Source organism: Pristis pectinata, chromosome 3, assembly GCF_009764475.1.
Source record: "Pristis pectinata isolate sPriPec2 chromosome 3, sPriPec2.1.pri, whole genome shotgun sequence".
In the NCBI taxonomy this organism is placed as follows: domain Eukaryota; kingdom Metazoa; phylum Chordata; class Chondrichthyes; order Rhinopristiformes; family Pristidae; genus Pristis; species Pristis pectinata.
Window position 1 is genome coordinate 136,536,863 of NC_067407.1, and position 27,646 is coordinate 136,564,508.

Here is a 27,646-nt window from a genome sequence, read left to right on the forward strand (position 1 = left end):
TTCTTTAGGTGAGTGGGTCACACAGAGGAATGAACAAGACAAAGGTGGTGCAACTGGTAGAGCCACCGCCTCACACCTCCAGCAACACAGGTTCGATCCCGACCTCCGGTGCTGTCTGTGTGGAGTTTGCACGTTCTCCCTGTGACTGGCTCTGGGTGCTCTGGTTTCCTCCCACATCCCTAAGGCAGGTTGGTTAACTGGCCACTGTAAATTGCCCCAAGTGTGTAGGTGAATGGTAGAATCTGGGGAGAGTGATTTGGGGAGAATGAAATGAGACTAGGGTAGGGTAAATGTGTGCTCAGAGTCGCACAGCATGGAAACAGGCCCTTTGGCCCAACTGGTCCATGCTGACCAAGATTCCCATTGAAGCCAGTCCCATTTGCCCAAGTTTGGCCCATATCCCTCTGAACCTTTTCTATCCATGTACCTGTCCAAGTACCTTTTTAAATGTTGTTAATGTACCTGCCTCAACCACTTCCTCTGGCAGCCCAGTCTATGTACGGACCCACCCTTTGGGTGAAAATGTTACCCCCTCAGGTTCCTATTAAATCTTTCCCCTCTCACCTTAAACCTATGCCCTCCAGTTCTTGATTCCCCAACCCTGGGAAAAAAGACTGAGTGCATTCACCCTATCTATTCCCCTCATGATTTTGTACACCTCTATAAGGTCACACCCTCAAGTCTCCTACCTCCCATGAGAAAAAAGTCCCAACCTCTCTCCGTCCAGCAACATCTCGTAAACCTCTGCGTTCTTTCCACCTTAATGGCATCCTTCCTATAGCAGGGTGACCAAAACTGAGACACAATATTCCAAATGCGGCCAGTCGTCAGGGTCTTGTACAACTGATGGTTTGGCGTGGACACAGTGGGCAGAGGGGCTGGTTTCCGTGACTCTTAAGATAACTGAAGATTTTCCCGTTTCTTGTGCCGGGTTTTGCTGCTCATTTAACACAACTTCATCACCAAGGATATCTCTCTCTCTCTCTCTATCCCTCTCTCTCTCTCTCTATCTCTCTCTCTCTCTCTCCTCTCTCTCTCTCTATCTCTCTATCTCTCCCTCTCTCTATCTCTCTCTCTCTCTATCTCTCTCTCTCTATCTCTCTCTCTCTCTTCTCTCTCTCTCTCTTCATCTCTCTCTCTCTCTGTGTATCTCTATCTCTCTCTCTCTCTCTGTATCTCTATCTCTCTCTCTCTGTGTATCTCTATCCTCTCTCTCTCTGTGTATCTCTATCCCTCTCTCTCTCTCTCTCTCTCTATCTCTCTCTCTCTCTCTATCTCTCTCTCTCTCTATCTCTCTCTCTCTCTATCTCTCTCTCTCTATCTCTCTCTCTCTCTATCTCTCTCTCTCTCTATCTCTCTCTCTCTCTCTCTCTATCTCTCTCTCTCTCTCTCTCTATCTCTCTCTCTCTCTCTCTCTCACTCTCTCTCTCTCTCTCTCTCTCTCTCTCTCTCTCTCTCTCTCTCTGCCCATCATCCTTCACCCCGCCTCCATCCACCAATCACCTACTGGCCCTTGTCTCACCCCTACCCCTCTCCTCTTTATACTGGCCATCTCCACTCAGTCCCGAATCAGGGCTTCGGCCCAATGGGGCACAGATGCTGCTCGACCTGCTGAGTTCCTCCAGCACATTGTTCGTTCACCCTTGTGGTAAGTCTGATTTACGAGCAGATAAACCTCCTGAGAGTGGGGGACTAGGGCTGGAGAAGGTGGTGGGGTGGGGGCAATTTGGAGGGGCAGGTTACTGAGAGAAAAAGACTTGGGACTGAAGGTGAGGTCTCCTGAGCGGTGGAGGGGACGGGACTTGGGGCAGGGGCTTCTGGGAGCAGGGTGGAAGGGCTTTTATTTTGGGGTCACAGTGATATTGGCCTCGACTGAATGAAACCTGCAGACACTAACATTTGCAAATCTTTGACTACACTGCAGATTTTTAAATTAAATGCTGTCTGTTGTAGAAGAGGAGAAAGATGTAATAGGAATCTGAGGGGCAACTTTTTCACCCAGAGGGTGTTGTGTATATGGAACGAGCTGCCAGAGGAAGTGGTTGAGGCAGGTACAATAACAACATTTAAAAGACATTTGGATAGGAAAGGTTTAGAGGGATATGGGCCCAAACACGGGCAAGTGGGACTGGCTAAGATGGGCATCTTGATCAGCATGGACCAGTTGGGCCGAAGGGCCTGTTTCCGTGCTGTACGACTAAAAAAAGGAAAAAGCAGGGAGGGATCCCCTGGTTAGACTTCCGAAAGCTCCGATTTTTAAAAAAAAAACACCAATAAGTTAGCTGACTGTTGGCTTGACTTTCTCTTCCTTAATAGGAAGTCGTGGAGGAAGTTGTGCTGGGGTGACGCAGGTTCAACCACAGCGTGTGCTTTGTAATTTTCTCTTTGTTTTCTCACGGCCTGGGTAAGCGCACTCCAAGTCGAGAGGACTGCTGCAGGGGCGGCGGCCATTTACTGCTCAAGAATCTAACGATCTGAGTTCAACTCCCACCACGGCACAGTGGAACTTAAATTCCATTAATAATCTGGATCTAAAAAGAAATGGTCCATTGGCCACGATGACTGCAAAAGCTAATATCTGCCACCCTTGCATGGTCTGGCTTATATTCGAGTCCAGACCTTCAAAGTGGTTGGCTGTTAATTGTCCTCTATTCACTGGCCTTGCCATTGAAGCCAAGGTCCTGTAAGGTAAATAAAGGCAACACAAGAAATTCTGCAGATGCTGGAATCTGGAGCAATACACAAAAAGTGCTGGAGGAACTCAGCAGGTCAGGCAGCATCCATCGAGGGAAATAAACAGTCGACGTTTCGGGCCAAAAACCCTTTTAGGATCTCAGCCCGAAACTTTGACTGTTTATTTCCCTCCATGGATGCTGCCTGACCTGCTGAGTTCCTCCAGCACTTTTTTTGGAGGTAAATAAAGGCAGTGAGTTTCCAGCTGTGCTCAGGAGAAGCTGGCATTTTCCAAAGGCTAGTGACTGCCAGGGCTTGTTCTTTCCTGCCGCCTTCTCTGGGCTTCCCAATCTCCACATCCAACCAACTCCAGTAAGTTTTGCATTGAGCTAGAGAGGTTGGACAAACTTGGGTTGTTTTCTCTGGAGCGGCTGAGGGGAGAGCTGATAGAAGTTGATTAAAATTATGAGAGGCAGATAGAACCATAGGACGATACAGCACAATTTATGCCCTACGGCCCACCATGTTGTGCTGCCCTTCAAGCCACACCTAAGACTATCTAACCCCTTCCTCCCACATATCCCTCTATCTTAAATTCCTCCATATGCTTATCTAACAATCCCTTGAACTTGTCCAACGTATCAGCCTCCACCATCACCCCAGGCAGCGCATTCCATGCCCCAACCACTCTCTGGGTGGAAAAACCTCATTCTGATATCTCCCTTCAACTTCCCACCCATTACCTTAAAGCCATGTCCTCTTGTTTTGAGCATTGGTGCCCTGGGAAAAAGGCGCTGGCTGTCCACTCTATCTATTCCTCTCAATATCTTGTACACCTCTATCATGTCTCCCCTCATCCTCCTCCTCTCCAATGAGACAGCCCTAGCTCCTTTAGTCTCTCCTCATAATCCAGGTCGCGTCCTGGTAAATCTCCTCTGCACCCTTTCCAACACCTCCACATCCTTCCTATAATGAGGTGACCAGAACTGGACACAGTACTCTAAGTGTGGTCTAACCAGAGTTTTGTAAAGCGGCATCATCACTTCGCGGCTCTTAAACTCTATCCCTCGACTTATGAAAGCTAACATCCCATAAGCTTTCTTAACTACCCTATCTATCTGTGAGGTGACTTTCAGTGATCTGTGGATATGAACCCCCAGATCCCTCTGCTCCTCCACACTGCCCAGAATCCTACCATTAACCTTGTACTCTGCCTTGGAGTTCCAAAGTGTACCACCTCACACTTCTCTGATTGAACTCCCATCTGCCACTTGTCAGCCCAGCTCTGCATCCCATCAATATCCTTCTGCAAGCTTCGACAGCCCTCCACAATATCCACAACACCACCAATCTTTGTGTCAAATGCAAATTTGTTAACCCAGCCTTCCACCCCCTCATCTAAGTCGTTAATAAATATCACAAAAAGTAGAGGTCCCAGAGCCAATCCCTGTGGGACACCACTAGTCACAGCTTTCCACTCTGAATGCACTCCCTCCACCACAACCCTCTGCTTTCTACAGGCAGGACAATTCTGAATCCACACGACCAAGCCTCCCTGGATACCTTGCCGTCTTACCTTCTGAAGAAGCCTTGTGGAACCTTGTCAAACGCCTTACTAAAATCCATCGAGACCACATCCACCGCACTACCCTCATAAATCTTCCTGGACACCTCCTCAAAGAACACTATCAGGCTTGTGAGGCAAGACCTTCCCTTCACAAAGCCATACTGGCTGTCCCTAATCAGTCTATGATTCTCTAAATGCTCATAGATCCTATCTCTTAGAATTCTTTCTAACAGCTTACCCACCACAGACGTAAGGCTCACCGGCCTGTAATTCCCTGGACTATCCCTACTACCTTTTTTGAATAAGGGGACAACATTCGCCACCCTCCAATCCTCCGGTACCAAATCCCGTGGGCAACGAGGACTCAAAGATCCTAACCAACGGTTCAGCAATCTCCTCCCTCGCCTCATGAAGCAGCCTGGGGAATATCCCGTCAGGCCCCGGGGACTTATCTGTCCTAGTATTTTCTAACAACTCCAACACATCCTCTCTCTTAATATCTACATACTCTAGAACATTACCCTTACCAACACTGTCCTCAGCATCATCAAGACCCCTCTCCTTGGTGAATACTGGAGAAGTATTCATTGAGAACTTCACCCACTTCCACAGCTTCCAGGCTCATCCTCCCACCTTTTGTCTTTAATCAGACCTACCTTTACCCTAGCCATCCTTCTGTTCTTTGCGTATGAGAAAAAAACCTTGGGATTCTCCTTAACCCTACTCGCCAAAGCCTTTTCATGTCCCCTTCTCGCTTTCCTCAGCCCTTTAAGTTCCTTCCTTGCTACTCTATATTCCTCACGAGCCCTGTCCGATCCTTGCTGCTTACACCTTATGTATGCTGCCTTCTCCTTCCTAACTAGTTGTTCCACCTCTCTTGTCACCCACGGTTCCTTCACCTTACCATTCCTTCTCTGCCTCACTGGGACAAATTTATCCCTAACATCCTGCAAAAGATCCCTGAACATCGACCACATCTCCATAGTACATTTCCCTTCAAAAATGTCATCCCAATTTACACTCCTAAGTTTTCGCCTTATAACCTCATAATTCGCCTTTCCCTAATTAAATATCTTCCTCTCCTCTTTGCTCCTATCCCTGTCCATGACAATTCTAAAGGTTATGGAGCAATGGTCACTGTCCCCCCAAATGCTCACCCAGCGATAGATCTGTCACCTGTCCCGGTTCATTACCTAAAACTAGATCTAATATGGCATTCCCTCTAGTCAGCCTGTCAACATACTGTGTCAGGAATCCGTCCTGGACACACTTAACAAACTGCGCCCCATCTAAGCCCTTGGCACTTAGGTGCCAATCAGTATTTGGAAAGTTGAAGTCTTACATTATAACAACCCTGTTATTTTCGCATCTTTCCAAAACTGCCTCCCAATCTGCTCCTCAGTATCCCTACTGCTACGGGGGAGGTGGGGGGGGCCTATAGAATACTCCCAGGAGGGTAACTGCCCCTTTCTTGTTCCTAACTTCCACCCATATTGACTCTAGAGAGGATCCTTCTACATTATCCTCCCTTTCTGCAGTTGACCAGTACCGCCACCCCTCCTCCTCTTCTCTCCCCCCACCCCCCATCCCTTTTAAAACACTGAAAACCAGGAATATTCAATATCCATTCCTGCCCTGATGTCAGCCATGTCTCTGTAATAGCCACAATATCATAGTCCCATGTACTTATCTGTTATCAGTTCATCTCCCTTATTCCTGATGCTTCTTGCATTTAAGTAAATGCACTTTAGCCCACCCACCTTACTACTTTTATAGCCTGTACTCTGCTTCTCCTTCCTCAAAGCCTCTCTACCTGTCAGATCTGACTCTTCCTCTTCCCCTTCATCCTCTGACCTACTCCTCTGGTTCCCTTCCCCCTTGCAATCTAGTTTAAACCCTCCTGAACCACCCTAGCAAACCTGGCCGCAAGGATATTTGCCCCCTTTCAGGTTCGGGTGTAACCCATCCTCTCTTACAGGTCCCACCTTCCGGAGAAGAGATCCCAGTGATCCAAAAATCTAAAACCCTCCCTCCTGCACCAACTCAGCCACGCATTATTTGCCATCTCCTCCTATTCCTACCTTCACTACCGCGTGGCACTGGCAGCAATCCTGAGATTGCTATTCTCGAGGTCCTGTCCTTCAGCCTTCTGCCTAGCTCCCTAAATTCACTTTTCAGGACCTCATCCCTCTTCCCACCTATGTCGTTGGTACCAACATGAACCACGACTTCTGGCTGTTCTCCCTCCCACTCTAGAATCCTGTGGACCCGATCAGTGACATCCCGGACCCTGGCACGGGGGAGGCAACATACCATCCGGGATTCATGCTCACTGCCACAGAACCTCCTATCTGTTTCCCTGACTATCGAGTCCCTGATCACTACTGCCCTCCTCTTCTCCTCCCTTCCCTTCTGAGCAGCAGGACCGGTCCCAGTGCCAGAGACCTGGCTACTGCTGCTAGGCCCTGGCAGGTCATCTCCCTCAACAGCCTCCAAAGCGGAAAACCTGTTACTGAGGGGAACAGTCTCTGGGGTCCTCTGCTCTATCTGCCTGTTTGTTTTCTTCTTCCTTTTCCCTCCCCTGACAGTCACCCTTCTGTCTACTTCCTGGCCTCCAGTAGTACCTGCTCTAAGGGGGGGGGGGGGGGGGTGACCGGCTCCTTAGGTACAGTATCTACAAAACTCTCCCCCTCCCTGATGCTGCGCAGTGTTTGAAGCTGCAACTCCAGCTCATCGATTGTGAGCCGAAGTTCCTCCAGCCTCAAGCACTTACTGCAGATGTGGCCATCGTGGACCGCAGCAAGGTCCACTAGCTCCCACATCAAGCAGCTGCAGCACACCACCATGTCCTCCATCTGAACTAATTCTTTTCTCCCCCTAGTTTTTCTACTTAAAAATTTATAACAGATAGTAGGTAAACCTTGCCTTTACCCCCACCTCGGTAGGGTAGACAGAACCTTTTTCCCCGTGTAGAAATGTCCTGTATGAAAGGACATGCATTTAAGGTGAGAGGGGGAAAGTTTAAAGGAGATGTGCGGGGCAAATTTTTTACACAAAGTGGTGGGTGCCTGGAACGGGCTGGCAGGGGTGATGGTGGAAGCAGATACGATAGTGGCGTTTAAGAGGCTTTTAGACAGACACATGAATATGCAGGGAATGAAGGAATCTGGATCATGTACAGACAGAAGAAATTTAGTTTAATTTGGCTTCATGTTTGGCACAGACATCGTGGTCCCAAGGGCCTGTCCTGTGCTGTATTGTTCTATGTTCAGTTTATTGCAGTTTGACCTTAGTACTGAGGGAGCAACAGGGCACGATTCTAAAATTGGAGCCAGATCTTTCTTTCAGGAGTGCTCGTGAATCTAATATCCATGGATTTATGAAATGGAGGGAATTCATGGAGCTATACAGCACAGAATCTTTGGCCCGACTCATCCATGCTGACCAAACTGTCTTCCTGACCCAGTCCCATTTGCCTGTGTTTGACCCATTTCCCTCTAAACCGTTCCTATCTGTGTACCTGTCGAAATGGCTTTTTAATGTTGTGATCGTACCTGCCTCAACCATTTCCTCTGGCAGCTTGTTCCATATACACACCACCCTCTATGGAAAAACTTGTCCCTCAGGTCCCCTTTAAATCTTTTCCCTCTCACCTTAATCCTCTGCCCTCTAGTTTTAGACTCCCCTACCTTAGGAAATAGACTGAGACCATTCACCCTAACTATGTCCCTCATGATTTTAATATACTCTGTAGAGTCACCACTCAGCCTCCTGCACTCCAGGGGAAAAAGTCCCAGACTATCCAGCCTCTCCTAAACCCTCCAGCCCCAGTAATATCCTTGTAAATCTCTTTTGCAGCCTCTCCAGTTTAATGACGTCCTTCCTGTAGCAGGGTGACCAGAGCTCTACGCAGTACTCCAAATGTGGTCTTAACAGTGTTGTCGTCTTGTTTTCTTTCACCTCTTTTTTTCCTCTAGTCTTCTTTCGCTCCCCTCTTATTTCCCTTCCTTTCTCCACTCTCTCTTTCGGCTCTGCCAGTCATACCTTAAGGCGACTATCTTTGTTTTGCTAGCTGGTACAGCAGAATGTAGATGGACAAGGTGTTTCGATCTTTGCCAGACTTCTCTGATAACTTTTAATCACGTGTTTGTGAAGTCCTTGGGTCCAATAAGTATTTGATTATTGTTGAACCAGTTAATTCCAAATCCTGCTGATAATGCAGTCTACAGTAACCTTGATGCCTGTGTTGCGGTTATACAGCATGGAAACAGGCCCTTTGGCCCAACTGGTCCATGCTGACCAAGATGCCCATCTAAGCTAGTCCCGTTTGGCCCTAGTCACCTAATAATTCGGAGGCCTGAACTAACAATCCAGAGATCAGAGTTCAAGTACTATCACAGTGCCAGTGGAATTTAAATTCGTTAATAACCTACAAGTTTAAAAAAAAACACACTGGCCATTAACAAAAAAACTGCCACCTGGGTGTGGGGTTCCCTCAGCTGCTCCAGTTTCTACATCCCAACGATATGTGAGTTACATAAGAAGAAGCAGGAGGAGGCCGTCTGGCCCATCGAGTCTGCTCCACCATTCAATAAGATCATGGCTGATCTGGCCGTGGACTCAGATCCACCTACCTGCCTTTTCCCCATAACCCTTAATTCCCCAACTATGCAAAAATCTATCTAACTGTGTCTTATAAATATATTTAATGAGGTAGCCTCTACTGCTTTCCTGGGCAGAGAATTCCACAGATTCACTACTCCCTGGGAAAAGCAGTTCCTCCTCATCTCTGTCCTAAATCTACTCCTCTGAATCTTGAGGCTATGTCCCCTAGTTCTAGTCTCACCTACCAGTGGAAACAACCTTCCTGCCTCTATCTTGTCTATCCCTTTTCATAATTTTATGTTTCTATAAGATCCCCTCACATTCTTCTGAATTCCAGCAAGTGTAGTCCCAGGCGACTCAATCTCTCCTCATAGGCTAACCCCCTCATCTCCAGAATCAATCTGGTGAACCTCCTCTGCACCTCCTCCAAAGCCAGTATATCTTTCCTCAAGTAAGGAGACCAGAGCTGCACGCAGTACTCCAGGTGTGGCCTCACCAGTACCCCGTACAGTTGCAGCATAACCTCCCTGCTCTTAAATTCAATCCCCCTAGCAATGAAGGCCAACATTTCATTTGCCTTCTTGAGAGCCTGTTGCACCTGCAAACCAACCTTTTGGTGATTCATGCACAAGCCCTCCCCTACACAACAGCATGCTGCAATCTTTCACCATTTAAATATTAATCTGATCTATTTTTCCTTCCAAAGTGGATGACCTTGCATTTACCAACATTGTACTCCATCTGCTAGACCTTTGCCCACTCACTTAACCGTGAGATTGGTAGGTTGATTGCCTCCAGTGTGCAAGTGAGTGGTAGAATCTGAGGGCGGAGTACCTGGGGAATGTGGGAGAATAATATGGGATTAATGTCAGATAAATGTAAATAGGTGATTGATGGTTTGCATGGACTTTGTGGGCCAAATGGCCTGTCTCTCTTGTATCTGCCATTTTTACCTGGTCTGGCCTATACCAGATGCACCCATATGTCATAGATTCATAGTCGTACAGCACGGAAATGAGCCCTTTTGATCCAGCTGCTCCATGCCGACCAAGATGCCCATCCAAGCAAGTCCCATTTGTTCATGTTTATCCCATATCCCTCTAAACCTTTCCTATCCATGTGCCTGTCCAGCTGTCTTTTAACAGTTGTTATTGTACCTGCCTTAACCACTTCCTCTGGCAGCTTGTTCCATATACATACCAGCCTCTTGTTTTCAAAAAAAAATGTTGCCCATCAGGATCCCATTAAATCTCTCCCCTCTCACGTTAAACCTATGCCCTCTAGTTCTTGATTCCCCAAACCTGGGGGGGAGAAAAGATTGAGTTGAAAGACTCAATGTGATTGACTCTCAACTGCCCTCTGGCTTCTCAGTTGATTAAATGTTGGCCTTCCCAGTTTTCCTCAGACCCTGAAAAATAAACGAGTAAATAATAAAGGCAGCCAGCTGCCCTGCCTCCATCTCCAGCCGTCCTATCTTCCACATCCAGCCCACCCCAAGTAGATTTAGTGTACAGTAGATTTAATACTCCTGGGAGCAATAGGTCACAAGCCGAAAATTAGAGCCACATTAATCCCGGGTCTCCTGATTCCCTGGTAGAGGGGAATGAAGAAAACGTTTTTGGAACGTATCAGAAAAATGGCTTTGCTGTATTATCCCACTTCCCAGTTCTTGCAGCAAGAGGGGAAGTGGCTCAGGCAGTGTCATCTTCCATTCCTCTTAGAGCATTATAGATTACGGTTCTTAAGAACATAAGAGACAGGAGTAGGACTTTTGATCTCTCGTGACTGCTCTGCCGTTCTGTAAGTTCAAAGAACATAGAACACTACAGCACAGTACAGGCCCTTTGGCCCACAATGTTGTGCTGCCATTTTATCCTGCTCTAAGAACTATCTAACCCTTCCCTCCCACATAGCCCCCATTTCTCTATCATTCATGTGGCTATCTAAGAGTCTCTTAAATGTCCCTGATGTATCTGCCCCCACAACCTCTGCCGGCAGTGCGTTCCATGCACCCACCACTCTGTTTTTAAGAAAGAAATTGCCTCTGGAATCCCCCCATATCTTCCTCCAATCACCTTAAAATTATGTCCCCTCATGTTAGCCATTTTGCCCTGGGAAAAGTCTCTGACTGTCCACTCGATCTATGCCTCTTATCATCTTGTACACCTCTATCAAGTCACCACCTTCTCTCCAAAGAGAAAAGCCCTAGCTCACTCAACCTATCCTCATAAGACATGCTCTGCAATCCAGGCATCATCCTGGTAAATCTCCTCTGCACCCTCTCTAAAGCTTCCACATCCTTCCTATAAAGAACTGAACACAATACTCCAAGTGTGGTCTGACCAGAGCTCTATAGAGCTGCAGCATCACCTCACGGCTCTTGAACGCAATACCCCGACTAATGAAGGCCAACACACCACACGCCTTCTTAACAACCCTATCGACCTGCCTAGTTGACCTGCCCTATCGACATGGCTGATTTATTTTTTTACCTTGGCATAATTTTTCCTTCACTAACTCTTGAGTGCCTTGATTCCTTCGTTAACCAAAAGTTGCTTGGGGTGGTGATCTGGGGAAAACACTCCATTCACGAGTGGTTCAGTTGTGGGGAGAGCGAGTGGAAGGAGGATTGCAAAAAGTCGAGCCCTTCACACCAGACTGGGTGTGGAGGTGTGTGCGGATTTGGATGAATGGCTTGTGTTGTCTTTGTGGGAACGGATGGAATGGCATGGGTGAAAGAATGTAATTATGGGAGGTGTTTAAAAATAGGTTCATGGAGTTGTACAGCACGGGGATAGGCCCTTCAACCCAACTCGTCCATGCTGACCTCCCTGCGCTAGTCCCATTTGGCCCATATCCCTGTAAACCTTTCCTATCCATGTAACTGTCCAAGGGTCTTTTAACCATTGTAATTATACCCGTCCTTACCACTTCCTCTGGCAGCTCATTCCATATACCCACCACCCTCCGTGTGTGGGGAGGGGAGGAAGTTGCTTCTCAAGTCCCCCTTTAAATCTTTTTTCCCTCAACCTTAAACCTATGCCCTCTTAAGCTCCCCCAACCTGGGAAAAAGACTGTGTGACTGTCCACCCGTTCCATGCTCCTCATAATTTTATAACCTTCTGTAAGGTCTCCTCCTCAGACTCTTTTTGCTCCATGGAAATCAATCCCAGCCTATCCAGTCTTGTCCTTATAACTGAAGCCCTCCGGTCCTGGTAACATCCTGTGAATCTTGTCTGCACCCTCTTTAGCTGAGAGAAAGAAGGTATGTTAGAGGCTCGGTCTCTCTAAAAATGCCTGCTTCATACAAAATTAAATGGCCAGAGGAGTGAAGGACTGCTCATAGTTTTAAAGAGGAAAAAAATTGATAGACCTAATACTAACAGGCCAATCAAGCACTAATTGGGGGGTGGACAAATTATCTTTTGGGATTGGGGTGACATCAATCAGCATTTAGAAAAGTACTGGGCATTTGGACGGTCTGATGCAAGGGAAGGTCGTGTTTGTCAATGTTACTGAATTTTTCGGGAGGGTAACATTGAACGTGTCAATGAGCGTGGAGCATTTGACTGCAGGGTATTTTAGCAGTCATTTGACAAAATCCCCTTTGGCCCACTGATCATAAGTCCTTGGGAGAGTGGCAAGGTGGATTTAAAAACCCCTCTCAGTGGGACAAAGCAAAGGAGCTTGTGATTTGAGGACTGCAGAGTGGGTTTCTGTGGCAACAAACTGCTGGAGGATCTCGGCAGGTCGAGCAGCGTCTGTGGGGACAAAGGAATTGTCATCTGTACAACAGTACAGCAGTGGACAGGCCCTTCGGCCCACAATGTTGTGCCGATCTTAATGAAGATAGAACTCTACAGCACAGGCCCTTCGGCCCACAATGTTGTGCCGACATTCTATCCTGCTCTAAGATCTATCTAACCCTTCCCTCCCACATAGCCCTCTTGGGACTGAGACAAAATAACACAGGCAACAATCTTTTCATGGAATATCAGTTTATGACGTGGGTAGTCAGGGAACTCTGAAGTGGTTTACTAATATGGGCACAGCCAACCACCTCATATCATTATTCCCCAACTTAAGCCACTCTACAGAGTGGCAACTTCCACATTTCAACTTCTGATCACAAACTATCATGATACCAATTTATACTGTCTTCCTCCTGTGCATCATCCACATCCCTCCATTCCCTTCATATTCATGTGTCTATATAAAACCTTCTTAAACTCCACCAAAGCGCCTGCTCCCACCATAACCCCTGGTAACCCATTCCAGGCACCCACCACTCTCTGCTTTTTTTTTAAAAATATAAAAAAAATTATTGCCCCTCACGTCGCCTTTAAACTTTCCTCCTCTAACCTTAAAAGCATGTCCTCTGGTGTTTGACATTTCTACCTTGGGGAAAAGATTCTGACTGTCTACCCTATCTATGCCTCCCGTAATTTTAAAAACCTCTATTAGGTCTCCCCTCGGCTTCCGACAACAGAGAGAACAACCCAAGGTTGGGCCAAAACCCTGCATCAGGACTAAGAGGGGAGATGGCTGGGGTTCTGTGGAGCTGGGGACCAGCTCCCTTTGATGTACATCAATGATTTGGACTTGAAGATAGGGACCATGATTGTAACAGAAAATGCTGGAAATACTCAGCAGATCAGGCAGCATCTGTGGAGAGAGAGACAGTTAACATCCAACATCAGCACTTCTGAGGAAGGGTTGAACACTAAAAAAAAGTCAACAGTCGACAGTTCCTCTCTCCACCGATACTCCCTGACCTGCTGAGTGTTTCTCAGTGTTTTTGTTTTAGATTTCCAACATCTGCTAACTTTTTTCTTGTTTGATTTTCATTTACCACAACTTGTATCAGCTCCAAACATTCAAGCAGTGGGCTGTCTGACTGGAAAGGATGTCTCCAATTCCCGTTTTACCCTCTGAACCATGACTTCAGATGTTTTCCCCTGGTAGTTGTCCTCTCTGCTGAGGGGCGTAGGCTGTTCTTCAACACATTCCATGCCTGCCATGATCACAACCTTGCAGTGTGGTGACCAGAACTGTACTCAGTTGTTCAACAGTGGCTGAGCTAACAGCTTGTATAATTCTAACGTAACCTCCCAACTCATGATTTCTATGCCTGAATTAGATCTCCCTTTGTCGTTCCAAAGGAAGCAGTCTGGCTAATCTCTCCTCACAAGTTGGTCTCTCGGACGTGGAATGGTGCAGCACGTGAACAGGCCCTTCGGACCACACTGTCTCTGCTGAACATGGCACCAAATTAAACTAATCCCCCCTGCCTGCATGTGGTCTATAATCCTTTCATTCTCTGCATGTTCATCTGCCTATCTAAATGTCTCTTAAATGCTATACTGTGTCTCCCTCCACCACCACCCCCGGCAGCCCGTTCCAGGCACCCACCACGCTCTGTGTAATAATAAAAAAACAATTTACCCAGCACACCAACTTTAAACTTTCCCCTCTCAACTTAAATGCATGTCCTCTAGTATTTGACATTTCCACCCTGGGGAGAAAAGACTTTGACAATCTACCCTATCTATGCCTCTCAATTTTATAAACTCCCCTCAGCCTCTGATGCTCCAGAGAAAACAACCCAAGAGTGTCCAACCTCTCCTTTATAGCTAATACTCTCTAATCGAGGCAGCATCCTGGTGAACCTCTTTGGCACCCTTTCCAAAGCCTCCATATCAGTTCTGTAATGGGGTGGCCAGAACTGCACACACTACTCCAAGTGTAGTCTATCCAAAGTTTTATACCGTCTCTATCTGAATCAAGTGGGATAAGTCTTGATGTAACGTCTTGTTCTTGAGATGACATTTTGGATCATGTGGTATTCCCTTCAGTGAGGCAACCTACTCTTCCCCCACAAAATCAGGGAATTGCAGTGAAGTTTGGACCCACAACCTTTCACTTGTCAGCATGAGTGCTGTGGTGCATTTATTAGGAGCAGCAAGAATTAACCGCTTACTGCCTCCCTCCAGACAGATGTGTCAGCTGGTAATGTATCCAGCATTAGTTGGCACAACTGGTTTGGTTAGACTGTGAGATTCCCTGGCATCGAGCTTTAAGGAAATATCTCCATGCATCTTTTTTTGTTTAAATGGCTCTTTAAATGGTTACCGATAGAAGAGGGGAGTTAAAAGGAGAGGTAGTGAAATAGGATGGCTCCTTTGGAGCATTGTATCAAGACAGAATTAGCAGGCTTGTCTCTATGATGTTGTGTTCATTGACCAAATCTCTGGACCCAGCAGGAGTTGGTTAAGAAACTCGGTAGGGAGACCTTCGCACAACAACAGAAGCTTCCTTGAAAGAAAAAGAGAGACTTTTCATTCTAGCGACTCCGACCAGCCCATAGCAGCCAGATGCCTTCAGTCACTGCTGTAGTGCAGCATTGGACCAGCCAATTTGCATGCTGCGAGGTCCCAGAAACAATGGAAAGGTTGTGACCAGATTTGTAATGTTCGTTCAGAGTTGGATATCGGCTAGCTCACCAGGGGAGAATTTTCCCCTTCTTCTTCACAATAGCGCCCGTGATCTTTTACGTGCTCCTGAGAGAACAGGCCAGTGTTACACTGTGAAGGCTGAAGCTCTGATGGCGGGGAACTCCTTCACTGTAGAGATGGTGTTGGCCAAGCCTATGAACATGCCTAGAATGGGACTTGTATCCTCTACCTCTGATCTGACGTTGATACAGACCCAAGCTGAGCTTTATGACAGTGGAAAATTTTGTTCCAGAAACCTTGTGCGTGTAATGTACTTTCTGAGGTCATGCTTTTCAGCCACGCTTTTTAATGTCAGTTTTTAGCTCGTTGAAATAAATTATGTAAACATTTAGAATGGAAATTGTAACGTAATCTATCAGGTCTTTGTGTGGTTGCGGTCTTGTCCATGGGTCAGGGCTCCGCAGTGTGTTTCTGAATGTTAGTTGGCTGGTCTTATACAAGTAACATGTACGCTGTGGCCACAGGTTACCAGCTGGTGAAGGGCCATGTTCTCCAGCCCACAATGTGTCTACTGTAAACACTATTGCCAGCAGTTGGACCTGACCCAAGTCTTGTCTTTTGCTTTCGTTGCAGGGAGGCTCATGCACCTCTACGCCATTTGCGTGGATTGCCTAGAAGGGGTGCATAAGATAATTTGCATCAAATGCAAGTCACGGTGGGACGGGAGTTGGCACCAGCTGGGAACCATGTACACTTACGATATCCTTGCTGCGTCTCCGTGCTGTCAGGTACGTGCCGCACTTTCATTTCCGCCCCTCCAACCTGCTTCTGCTAGACAGCCTGTTTAAAGTTGGTTCACCAAAAAGGTAGGTAAGTGAGAGAACAAATGTTTCCTTGGTCCACTTATGTAGAGTTTATATCATTGGCAAATGTTCCGGGTGCTTCAAAGCACACAGAATTAATTGATGGTAGCTCATTGAGTCGTACCCTTTAAGGTGAGAGAGGGAATGTTTAAAGGAGATTTGCAGGGTATGTTTTTTTCACACGGAGCGGTAGGTACCTGGAACTTGCTGCCAGGGGTGGTGGTGGAAGCAGATACAATAGCAAAGTTTAAGAAGCATTTAAGATAAGATATCTTTATTAGTCACATGTACATCGAAACACACAGTGAAATGCACCTTTTTGCGTAGAGTGTTCTGGGGGCAGCCCGCAAGTGTCGCCACGTTTCTGGTGCCAACACAGCATGCCCACAACTTCCTAACCCGTATGTCTTTGGAATGTGGGAGGAAACTGGAGAACCCGGAGGCAACCCATACAGACACGGGGAGAACGTACAAACTCCTTACAGACAGCGGCCGGAATTGAACCCGGGTCGCTGGCGCTGTAATAGCGTTACACTAACCGCTACACTACCGTGACAGACACATGAACGTGCAGGGAATGGTATTTCGTATTGGTTTATTATTGTCACAGGTACCGAGATATGGTGAAAAGCTTTTGTTTTGCATATCACCCAGACACGTCAAGGTACTAAGAAGAAAAACAAAATGCAGAATATAGTGTTACAGTTACGGAGAAAGTGCAGTGCAGGGAGACAAGTAAAGTGCAAGGGCCACGATGAGGTAGATTGGGAGATCTAGATTTCATCTTTCAGTGTCTGAGATGAGATACGGATCATGTGCAGGTGGATAGATTTAGTTAAGTTTGGCATCATGGTCAGTGCAGACATGGTGGGCTGAAGGGCCTGTTCCTGTGCTGTACCATTCTATGTACTAGGAGTCAGAGGAGTCAAGAAGCCACAGATGTTTCCCCCTCTTGAGTGGAGAGAGGGCGGGGGGGTGGTGGTCAAGTTTCCTGGAATTGGGAACTTAGTGGCTGAAGGTGTAGCTGCCTTTGGTGGGGTAAGGCGAGGGTGGGATGGACAAGAAGAGGAAAATATCTGAGGAAGAGTGACGGAGGTAGAAGTTTCAGTTTGCTGATGCCCCAGAATTGAACATCAGGAGTAACAGGAGGAGTTATTCCCCCACTGTGTCATCACCAGCTCTTTTGAAAGCCATCGTGGGTTGCCAACATTTTATCCCAAGAATAAGGGACAGGTTGTGGGTCTGACTTGCTGCAGCCAGATAAAGGTTGGTCCAGACTCTGTAGAGTTTGCATGTCCTCCCTGTGACCGCGTGAGTTTCCTCCCACATCTCATCAAAGATGTGCGGTTGGTTGGGTTAATTGGCAGCTGTAAATTGCTCGTGGCTTGCAGTTAATCTGAGGGGAGCTGACAGAATGTGGAGAGAACCAAATGGGTTTGGACATTTCATTGGACACTCCTTTTATAGTGCTTTGACTGGGCCACAGATTCTTGGTTCCTCCCCCTAGCCTCTGTTGGACATACAGTAGAGGATGATTGGCATCCTGTCTCGTAGGACAATAGTTTCCTTTCCAGTGCTGGAAATCCCTTGTAATACAGGGCAGTTGGCACTCCCCAAGTTTTGCTGCTCCCTATAGCCTTACAATATTTTACCCTTAATCATTGTATACCCAATCCACCTTTTGTGTCTTACAAAGTGGCAGCAGGGAAAGGCCATTTGGCCCATTGGGTGCATGTTGGCTGAGACTAATGCCCCTTCCTAAGTCTCTGACCATGCCTCTGTAGGATGTTGCTCATCCAGGTACTCTTCAGTGTGACGGGGGTTTCTCACCCACACTTTGGGTGTTGAAACTGCTTTCCTTTCTTTTTCCGTATCACAAGGGACGGAGTTATGGAGGGAAGTTGGACTGTTTTAATTGGAGCGTAGGAGAATGAGGGGTGATCTTGTAGAGGTGTATAAAATCACGAGGGGCAGAGACCAGGTCAAAGCGCACGGTCTTTTTCCCAGGGTTGGGGAGTTGAGAGCTAGAGGGCATAGGTTTAAGGTGAGAGGGGAGAGATTTAATTGGAGCCTGAGGGGCAACTTTTTCACCCAGGGGTTAGTCCGTAGATGGAACGAGCTGCCAGAGGAAGTGTACATTAACAATACTTAAAAGGTACTTGGACAGGTACATGGATAGGAAAGGTTCAGAGGGATATGGGCCAAACGTGGGCAAATGGGTCTAGCTTTGATGGGAATCTTGGTCGGCACGGACCAGTTGGGCCGAAGGATGCATTTCTGTGCTGTGGGACACTTGAACAATCTGCTGGAGGAACTCAACGGGTCGAGCAGCATCTGTGAGGGAGAAAGGAATTGTCGACGTTTTGGATTGAAACTCTGCATCAGGACAGAGATTTCTCCCGTAAGCTGCCGCTCAACACACTGAGTTCCTCCAGCAGATTGTTTGTTGCTCGAGATTCCAGCAGTCTCTTGTGTTACCAGGACTGGAGGGTTTGGCTTATAAGAGAGACTGTTTTCCCTGGTGTGTAGGAGGCTGAGGGGTGACCTTATTGAGGTTTATAAAATCATGAGGGACATAGATAAGGTGAATGAGCACAGTCTTTTGCCCAGGATAGAGGTGTCTAAAATAGAGGGCATGGAGTGGGGAAAGATTTAAAGGGGATTTGAGGGGCAAGTTTTACCACCCAGAGGGTGTTGGATATATGGAACGAGCGGCCAGAGGAAGTGGTGGAGGCTAGTACAAATACATTTAAAAGACACTTGGACAGGTACATGGATAGGAAAGGTTTAGGCAAATGGGATTAGCTCAAGTAGACAACATGGATGAGTTTGGCGAAAGGGCCTGTTTCATGCTCTATGTCTCTATAGTGTAGAACATAAGAACATAGAACAGTACAGCACAGAACAGGCCCTTTGGCCCACAATGTTGTGCCGACATAGCTATTCCCTCCTACCTACAGAATGCCCACATCCCTCCATATTCCTCTCATTAACTGATTACGTGGGACCTTGTCAAATGCCTTACTGGTGTAGTGCAGCGGTTAGCGTAAGCTATTACAGTGCCAGCGACCCAGGTTCAATTCTGGCCGCTGTCTGTAAGGAGTTTGTACGTTCTCCCCGTGTCTGCGTGGGCTTCCTCAGGGTGCTCCGGTTTCCTCCCACATTCCAAAGACATACGGGTTAGGAAGTTGTGGGCATGCTATGTTGGTACTGGAAGTGTGGCGACACTTGCGGGCTGCCCCCAGAACACTCTATGTAAAAAGGTGCATTTCACTGTGTGTTTCGATGTACATGTGACTAATAAAGATATCTTAAGATCTTAAAATAAGGTAAGATATCTTATCTTATAAGTTGGCAAGGATGTATTTCCCCACACCCTCCACAAAAACACACGATTAACTAAATATTCTTTCTGTCTTTTAGGCCAGACTGAACTGCAAGCACTGTGGGAAGCCGGTCATCGATGTGCGGGTGGGGATGCAATATTTCTCCGAGTACAGCAATGTCCAACAATGTCCGCACTGTGGTAACCTAGACTACCACTTTGTAAAACCCTTTTCCTCCTTCAAAGTGTTGGAAGCTTATTGACAAATGCTTTCTCTTTTTTTTAAAATTGTTTTCTTTCTAGAGTAATTATTACGTAGGAGTGTAGTACCTTGTTTCTGCCCCAGTTGCTTGTGTGTAAGTCTTTACCCAGTGTTAGCCATTTGTTGTGTGGTTGGGCTGGGGTGGAGCTGGGTGTCACGGGAGGGTTAGCTGAAGTGGTCAAGGAGCCTGTTCCAAGTGGAAAAAAAGATTTGCATACAAGCAGCTGTTTCGATCGGTTGGGTTGGTTTGAGACTGCATCCTCCATGGGTTGGGTCCCCACCTTGAAAAGAATCGGAAGGGGTGTTTACTTTTGCTGTTGTTGCTCATTGGTGCTTGACGGTTGAATGTAACTATACTCCGGTCCTAGGGGGCTTCCCCTTCCTCTTGAGTATTTCCCTGCTCTTATCAAGGTTTCTTCAAGACCCCGGTTGTGAAGTGTTGCGTTTAAAAGAGGAGGGAGAATTATTAGTCAAGTGCAAAGGAGGGCGATTAAAGAAGCTTGCTGCTTTTATTAGAAGGGGTAATATTTTCCCCATTTTAAGACTTTTTTTTCCCCCTGGCTTGCGTAGTTTAGTCACTGTACTGCACGTATTACCACCACGTCATTAACTCTCCTTCTGCCATTTTGCCAGGGCTGGTGGGTCCCCTCCTTCCCCCACCCTCATTCATTGCACCCTCTCAGCTGGAAGCTGCCGACCTCCTCCTTGCTTGGAGTGTGCAGCCCAGAGAGTGCTCTCTGGTACCAACTCTTATGGATTTAGGCAGTAAGGTGGCAGGTTTTGTCTGTCAGGGGCATGGCACCTGATCATCTGTGCACCATAGGGTGCATTCAACTGGTTAGTGATAGGGAGCAGATGAGGGCAGTTAACATGCCACACTGCTGATGGAACTCGTCCATTGTGAATGAAGACTTGGATTTGTATCGACTTGGTGTTCCTGCTCAAGTTTTCAAAGTACTTTGGAATGCAGCATCTCAAGGTCACGGTCAAGTTTATTGTCCCATTGGATCGCAATGAGACTGGATGACGTGGCTTCTGTAGGTGATAGTTGTGGGGTAGATGTTGAATAGGTGGTGAAGAGTGTGTCTCTGCTCTACTTTGAAATAATTCCAAATGACGAAACCTTCACCAGCACAGAACTCCATTAGAACTGAGCGGAAGAGTCGGCCTAGAACTCGTGTACTGTGTGTTTGATTAGGACTTCAGCTCATAGATCTTTGATTTGTCAGCAGTGGTGCCTCCTCTGCGCTACAGCTGCTTGGTCAATTAATGGAATATTATTCTGGTGTGGCGTCTTTGTTAGAGAAACCTTGAGCTTCCTGCTCCCTCTCCCTTTAACTCTCTATCCCTCACTTTGACCCCACTGTCTTTGGCCTCTTAACCACCAGCTTATTCTCCAACTTGGTTCATTGCAGCCTTCAGGATCAATGATGCAGTCAACAGTTTCAGATAATCAACCATTCTATTTTCTCCTGACTTTAGTTCAATCATTGCTTTACTTGCACGGTCTCTGATCATACAGCAAGCTCCAGACCATCTTAGATCAGGCATCCATCCCACGGTCCAGTTGACCCAGTAGTACCCGTCCTACCACTTTGGGTTTGTGGAGCTCATAGGGTACCAATGTGAGGTCCATCCCCGTGGACCTGCTGCCCCGTGCCCTGTGTTATTACCCAGATGCCCTACAAAGAATTACACAGAACAGAAACGAGTCCTTTATATAAACTCATCCATGCCGACCAAGGTGCCTACCTGAGCTAGTTCCATTTGCCTGCATTTGGCCCGTATCCCTCTTATACCTTCCCTAACTATGTACCTGTCCAAAAACGTTATTGTACTCGCCTCTACCTTTTCCTCTGGCAGCTCGTTCCACATACCCACCCCCCTCTTTGTCAAAAAAAAACCTCATCTCAATGTGCAGTGTCAAATATCATACTACTGACTGCAGTATCAACCAGTGCATCTACCATTGACTTTCTCCCCCCCCCCCCCCCCCAGTAAAACCTATAAAGGTTGGATGTACCTGGTGAGATGTGAGCCCTGAGGTGTAGATTACCATCTTGCAAAACTGCAAGCTTTGGCTGGATCAGCTTGAAATCTGTCTGCCCCTGTGCTGATATTAGCCTAGTACGAATGCAGAGGAGATTAACTCAAGCGGCATCAGGGAGGCTAGGATTTAGTGCTGGGAAGTCTAAGGGGAGATTTAATGGAGGTATTGATACTTCTGAAGTGTCTTGATTAGGGAAAACCTCTTTCTGCAGGGGGATAGTTAAGATGATTAGATTGGGAGATGACCCATAGAATTTTTGCAGCACAGTTGAAGGCCTTTGAGTCTGTGATGACATTTCTTGTAAAGAAAAAAATCTACCCTCTGCAATTCGCTGACTCTCTTCCCCTAGCCCTGTAGATATGCCTAACTAATTCCTTTCTGCAATCCAGGAATCGTTCTGCTCTGTGCATGCAGCCAGGGTGTTACCATTAAAACTCATTGCATGAAGAGCATTTCCTGGTGTCCCTCCACTCAACTTCTTGCCAATCTCCCTAAATCTATGGGCCCTGGTTTGCAACCCTGGGACCGGCTTCTCTTCCTTTAGACTCTTGATGATTTCCAACTCTTTAATTGAATCTGCTCTCATCTCTTTCCTCTTTCAAAAGAAAAACCTCCCACCTTTCTCTAACCTCTCCACATAACTCAAGTCACTCATCCTTGGAATTCCCTGTAGTAAATCTTGTCTACACCGTCTCCGCCTTCACATTCACGTGACTGCTTTCAAACTCGACTGTGAACTCCCAGAAAGTTGAAAGAACCACATTTATAAGAGCAGCATTCAACGTGTAACAGGAACAATGAACACAAAATACTGCAGGACACGCAGGTTGGAGGAGCAACACCTCGTGTTCCAACTTGGTAGTCTCCAACCTGATGGCACCAACAGTGATTTCTCCAACTTCTGGTAATCCCTCCCCTCTGATTTCCTTTCCTCCCCCCCCCCCCCCTCTGTTTTCCCTCATTTCTGTGGCCTCTTCACCCTTTCCCCTCCCCCCGCCCTCACAACGTGCCCACTTCCCTCCCTTTATTCCATGGTCCACTGCCCTCTCCTATCAGATTCCATCTTCACCCCTTTGCCCCCTCCACCTATCACCTTCCAGCTTCTCACATCATCCCCTTTTACCCCCCCCCCCACCCACCTACCTTCCTCTCTCACCTGGACTCTCCTACCACCGGCCAGCTTGTGCTTCCCCACCACCCCTCCACCTCTTTTATTCTGGCTTCTGCCCTCTTCCTTTCCAGTCCAGATGAAGGGTCTCGACCTGAAACGTCGACTGTCCATTTCCCTCCATAGATGCTGCCTGACCCGCTGAGTTCCTCCAGCGTTTTGATTTCGTTGCAGATGCTGGAAATCTGGAGCAGTCTCTCATGTGTCAACATGTAGTAGGGACTGTGTTTGAAGAGGGAATATTCTGCAGAGCCATGGGGAGGAAGAAGGGACTAATTGGATCGCCCTTCTAAAGAGAATGCATAAGGATAGTGGGCCAAATGGCCACCACCTGCATTCTCAGTGACCGGTAGCTCTGTGCAAATGGATCCATGTGGAGGCATAGATTTGTGGGCCAATTATATAACTATAGAACAATACAGCACAATATAGGCCCATCGGCCCACCATGTTGTGCCAACCTTCAAACCACACCTAAGACTATCTAACCCCTTCCTCCCACATATCCCTCCCACATATCCCTCTATTTTAAATTCTTCCATGTGCTTATCTAACAATGTCTTGAACTTGACCAACGTACCTGCCTCCACCACCACCCCAGGCAGCGCATTCCATGCACCAACCACTCTCTGGGTGAAAAACCTCCCTCTGACATCTCCCTTGAACTTCCCACCCATTACCTTAAAGCCATGTCCTCTTGTTTTGAGCATTGGTGCCCTGGGAAAGAGGTGCTGGCTGTCCACTCTATCTATTCCTCTTAATATTTTGTACACCTCTATCATGTCTCCTCTCATCCTCTTTCTCTCCAATGAGTAAAGCCCTAGCTCCTTTAGTCACTCCTCATAATTCATACTCTCCAATCCAGGCAGCATTCTGGTAAATCTCCTCTGCACCCTTTCCAACGCCTCCACATCCTTCCTATAATGAGGCGACCAGAACTGGACACAGTACTCTAAGTGTGGTCTAACCAGAGTTTTGTAGAGCGGCATCATTACCTCACAGCTCTTAAACTCGATCCCATGACTTATGAAAGCATCCCATAAGCTTTCTTAACTACCCTATCTACCTGTGAAGCAACTTTCAGTGATCTGTGGATATGAACCCCCAGATCCCTCTGCTCAGCCACACTACCCAGAATCCTGCCATTAACCTTGTACTTTGCCTTGGAGTTAGTCCTTCCAAAGTGTACCACCTCACACTTCTCTGATTGAACTCCATCTGCCACTTCTCAGCCCAGTTCTGCATCTTATCAATATCCCTCTGTAAGCTTCGACAGCCCTCCACAACACCACTGTGTCATCTGCAAACTTGCTAACCCACCCTTCCACGCCCTCATCCAAGTCGTGAATAAATATCATAAAAAGTAGAGGTCCCAGAACCGATCCCTGTGGGACACCACTAGTCACAGCCCTCCAATCTGCATGCACTCCCTCCACCATAACCCTCTGCTTTCTACAGGCAAGCCGATGCTGAATCCACACGGCCAAGCCTCCCTGGATCCCTTGCCCTCTGACCTTCTGAAGAAGCCTACCATGCGGAACCTTGTCAAAAGCCTTACTAAAATCCATGTAGACCACATCTATTGCACTACCCTCATCAATCTTCCTGGTCAACTCTTCAAAGAACCCTATCAGGCTTGTGAGGCAAGTTCTTCCCTTCACAAAGCCATGCCGGCTGTCCCTAATCAGTCCATGATTCTCTAAATGCTCATAGATCCTATCTCTTAGAATCCTTTCTAACAGCTTACCCACCACAGACGTAAGGCTCACTGGTCTGTAATTCCCTGGTCTATCCCTTCTACCTTTTTGGAATAAGGGGACAACATTTACCACCCTCCAATCCTCCGGTACCATTCCTGTGGACAGCAAGGACTCAAAGATCCTAGCCAACGGTTCAGCAATCTCCTCCCTCGCCTCAGGAAGCAGCCTGGGGAATATTCCGTCAGGACCCGGGGACTTATCTGTCCTAATATTTTCTAACAGCTCCAATTATGATTGAGAACAGGGTGTGATCTTTGGTTTCCCAGCTTCCCAGAAGAGGGAGGGGGACCCTTGGAAGCTCTTGCGCATCTGCTGACTGTGGTCACATCTGGGCTTGTTGCTTCGCTCAGTATTGATAAAGGATAAAAGGGTCTCCCTTTGGGGAGTTGGAGTTCACTCTGGAAGATGAGCTCTTGGGATTTTCCCCTCCCCCACCCCCCCCATCCTGCTCCCTGTAATTTTTCATCCACTCCTCCCTGTGTAGCCCAACCAATTGGTGTGAACCTTAAGCTGTTGGTTCTGGACTGAGCCCCTCCTCCTTGCTCTGTTGACTTTCACCAGACTGATTGCATTGGGAACCTCTTGCTCCAAGGTTATTCCCAGGAATCTGTCCAAACGGCTGCTTGGTCAGCTCAATGAGGCCTGCGTGCCCTGCTTTGCGCGGGTGCTGTGGAGTGAACATGGTGCCAGCTAAGGATGGGGTTGGGCTCAGTGTGGGCACTCGCTCATAGTTGGCGTCAGTCAAGTCCTACTGCTGGAGTGCCAGTTCTCCGTAGGGGGAAGCCTACAGTACGAGCGGTGAGGGGATCCTCTTGGTTGGCTTCAGATTGGAAGCATCTCCCCTCCAAATGGAGTCACTTCCCCCATGTATTAATGAAGACATTTTATCGATGGTCTCACGCTGCTTATTCCAGTCCAGAATATACAGAATATAAATTGTCTATTTGTAAAATAAAGTATTATTTTTGCATTAGGAAAGGTTTTGTGCGTCTGAGAGAGTGCGTGTTTGAGCTTGTGTGTGCACGGGAAGGGTTGGTACACTGGTGCACGAGCGTGCATTTGTAACTCTGCTGTTTAAGCCTGAGGAACACAGCGGGCGGGCAGGAGCCTGGTGTAGGCTCTGCTGTTACTGAGATACTTTGTCATTCCACTTGTGAGAAGTGAATGGCAGTCGAGGGTTTGAGGATATTGTGTTGTAAAGCTTATTGTCCAGGTGGTTTAAAAAGCCACATTTTTGGTTAAGAGCACATTTTTACTTGCAATAAATTATGGTTAAGAAACCTTTTTACTTGGTGTCTGTCTATTTTCTTTTTGTACACTCAAGTTAACGAAGACTTGGTGCTGACCAGAGACCGCAGATGCTGGAATCTGGAGCTGCAATCAAGACGCTGGAGGAACTCAGCGGCTCAGGCAGAATCTGTGGAGGGAAATGGACAGTTGATTTTTCGGGTTGAGGCCCGAAATTTAGAGGGGAGATGTCCAGTATAAAGAGGTGAGGGGAAAGAGTGGAGCAAGAGATGTGCGGGGCAGGTTTTTTTTTAACTTGGGTGTCTAGAATGCACTGCCAGGGCTGGTGATGGAGGCAGATACAATAGAGGCTTTTAAATAGGCGCATGAATGTGCAGAGAATGGAGAGGGATGGGCCATTTGAAGGCAGAAGGGAGTACACATCACTAGCTTAATTAGTTCGACGCAACATTGTGGGCTGAAGGGCCTGTTCCTGTGCTGTACTGTTCGATGTCCTAAGAGCTAGCAAGCGACAGGTGAATCCAGGTGAGGAGGGGTGATAGGCAGATGGAGGAGGGGACAGTGGAAGTAATAACAGAGGCAGGGAGGTGCTGTTCTATTAGCTGTTAGTCTGTGAAGGGGCATCTGCGGCTGTCTTTACCGAAGCACGTGAGAGAATGGGCCTGAATTACTATCTGAAAGAATTGCCCTGACTGGGTCTGGAAGACTGGTGTCTGCTTTCCTTGGAGAAAGGAAGGATGCTGTTCTAGCCTTCGAGGCAATTTGTGCATTTTCACCTCATGCTTATGACTTATGACGCATGTTTGAATAAACGGCGCGGGACGACAACCTGAGGTAAATGGGAACAGAAGAGTTTCTGTGTGAGAACCTGGGTGAAGAGCAGTAGAAATTGCATCAACTGTCCATTTCCCTCCACAGGTGCTGCCTGACCCGCTGAGTTCCCCCAGCGGCTTGTCTTGCTCGGTAAACTTGGATCTGCATTCGTTTTCCCAGCCAGCTGTCATCCCCATGGTAAAGTTAGGATAGTTACAGATCTCCAGGGCAGAGCAAACATCTCAATGATTATAAAAAAATAAAGTGAACGGTGATGAAGGCAGGTTCATTTTTGGGTTTGTTACTTTGTAGAATGTTCACCCAAGTGAGTAAAGCACTTGTTGTCAAGGTCCTATCGGTATGTTATTTCTGATTCCCAAATTGAAAGATGTGCTTTTTCTTTCTCTCGTTCCTTTTGACAACTTTACCATATCCCTTTGAATGTTAATCAATGAAGTACTTTTGAAGTGTGTTGCAGTCACTTTGCACAGATCAAGCTCCCACAGACAGCAACGTGACAGTGACCAAATAATTTGTTTTAGTGATGTAACTAGAGGTAAATATTGGCCAGAACGGCGGCACGGTAGTGTAGCAGTTAGCGCAACACTATTACAGCGCCAGCGATCGGGGTTTGATTCCTGTCACTGTCTGTAAGGAGTTTTTACGTTCTCCCGTGTCTGCGTGGGTTTCCTCCGGGTGCTCCGGTTTCCTCCCACATTGCAAAGACGTACGGGTAGGTTAATTTGGGTTTAAAATGGGCGGTGCGGACTTGTTGGGCAAGAAGGGCCTGTTACCACGCTGTAAATAAAATTAAAAAAAAATTAAAAACATTGGCAGGAACACCTTCAGAATAGTACT

The 27,646-nt window shown here is 47.2% G+C and overlaps 1 protein-coding gene across 1 annotated transcript in view; it reads left to right on the plus strand.

Moving 5' to 3' along the window:
* The window catches only part of heca (hdc homolog, cell cycle regulator), a 52,376-nt gene extending 26,363 nt beyond the window's left edge, over positions 1-26,013 (plus strand). The window contains 2 exon segments of the mRNA XM_052013108.1: positions 15,934-16,088; positions 19,587-26,013. Coding sequence (XP_051869068.1) covers positions 15,934-16,088; positions 19,587-19,751 — 320 coding nt within the window. The 3' untranslated portion in view covers positions 19,752-26,013.
* Positions 26,014-27,646: the final 1,633 nt, after the last annotated feature.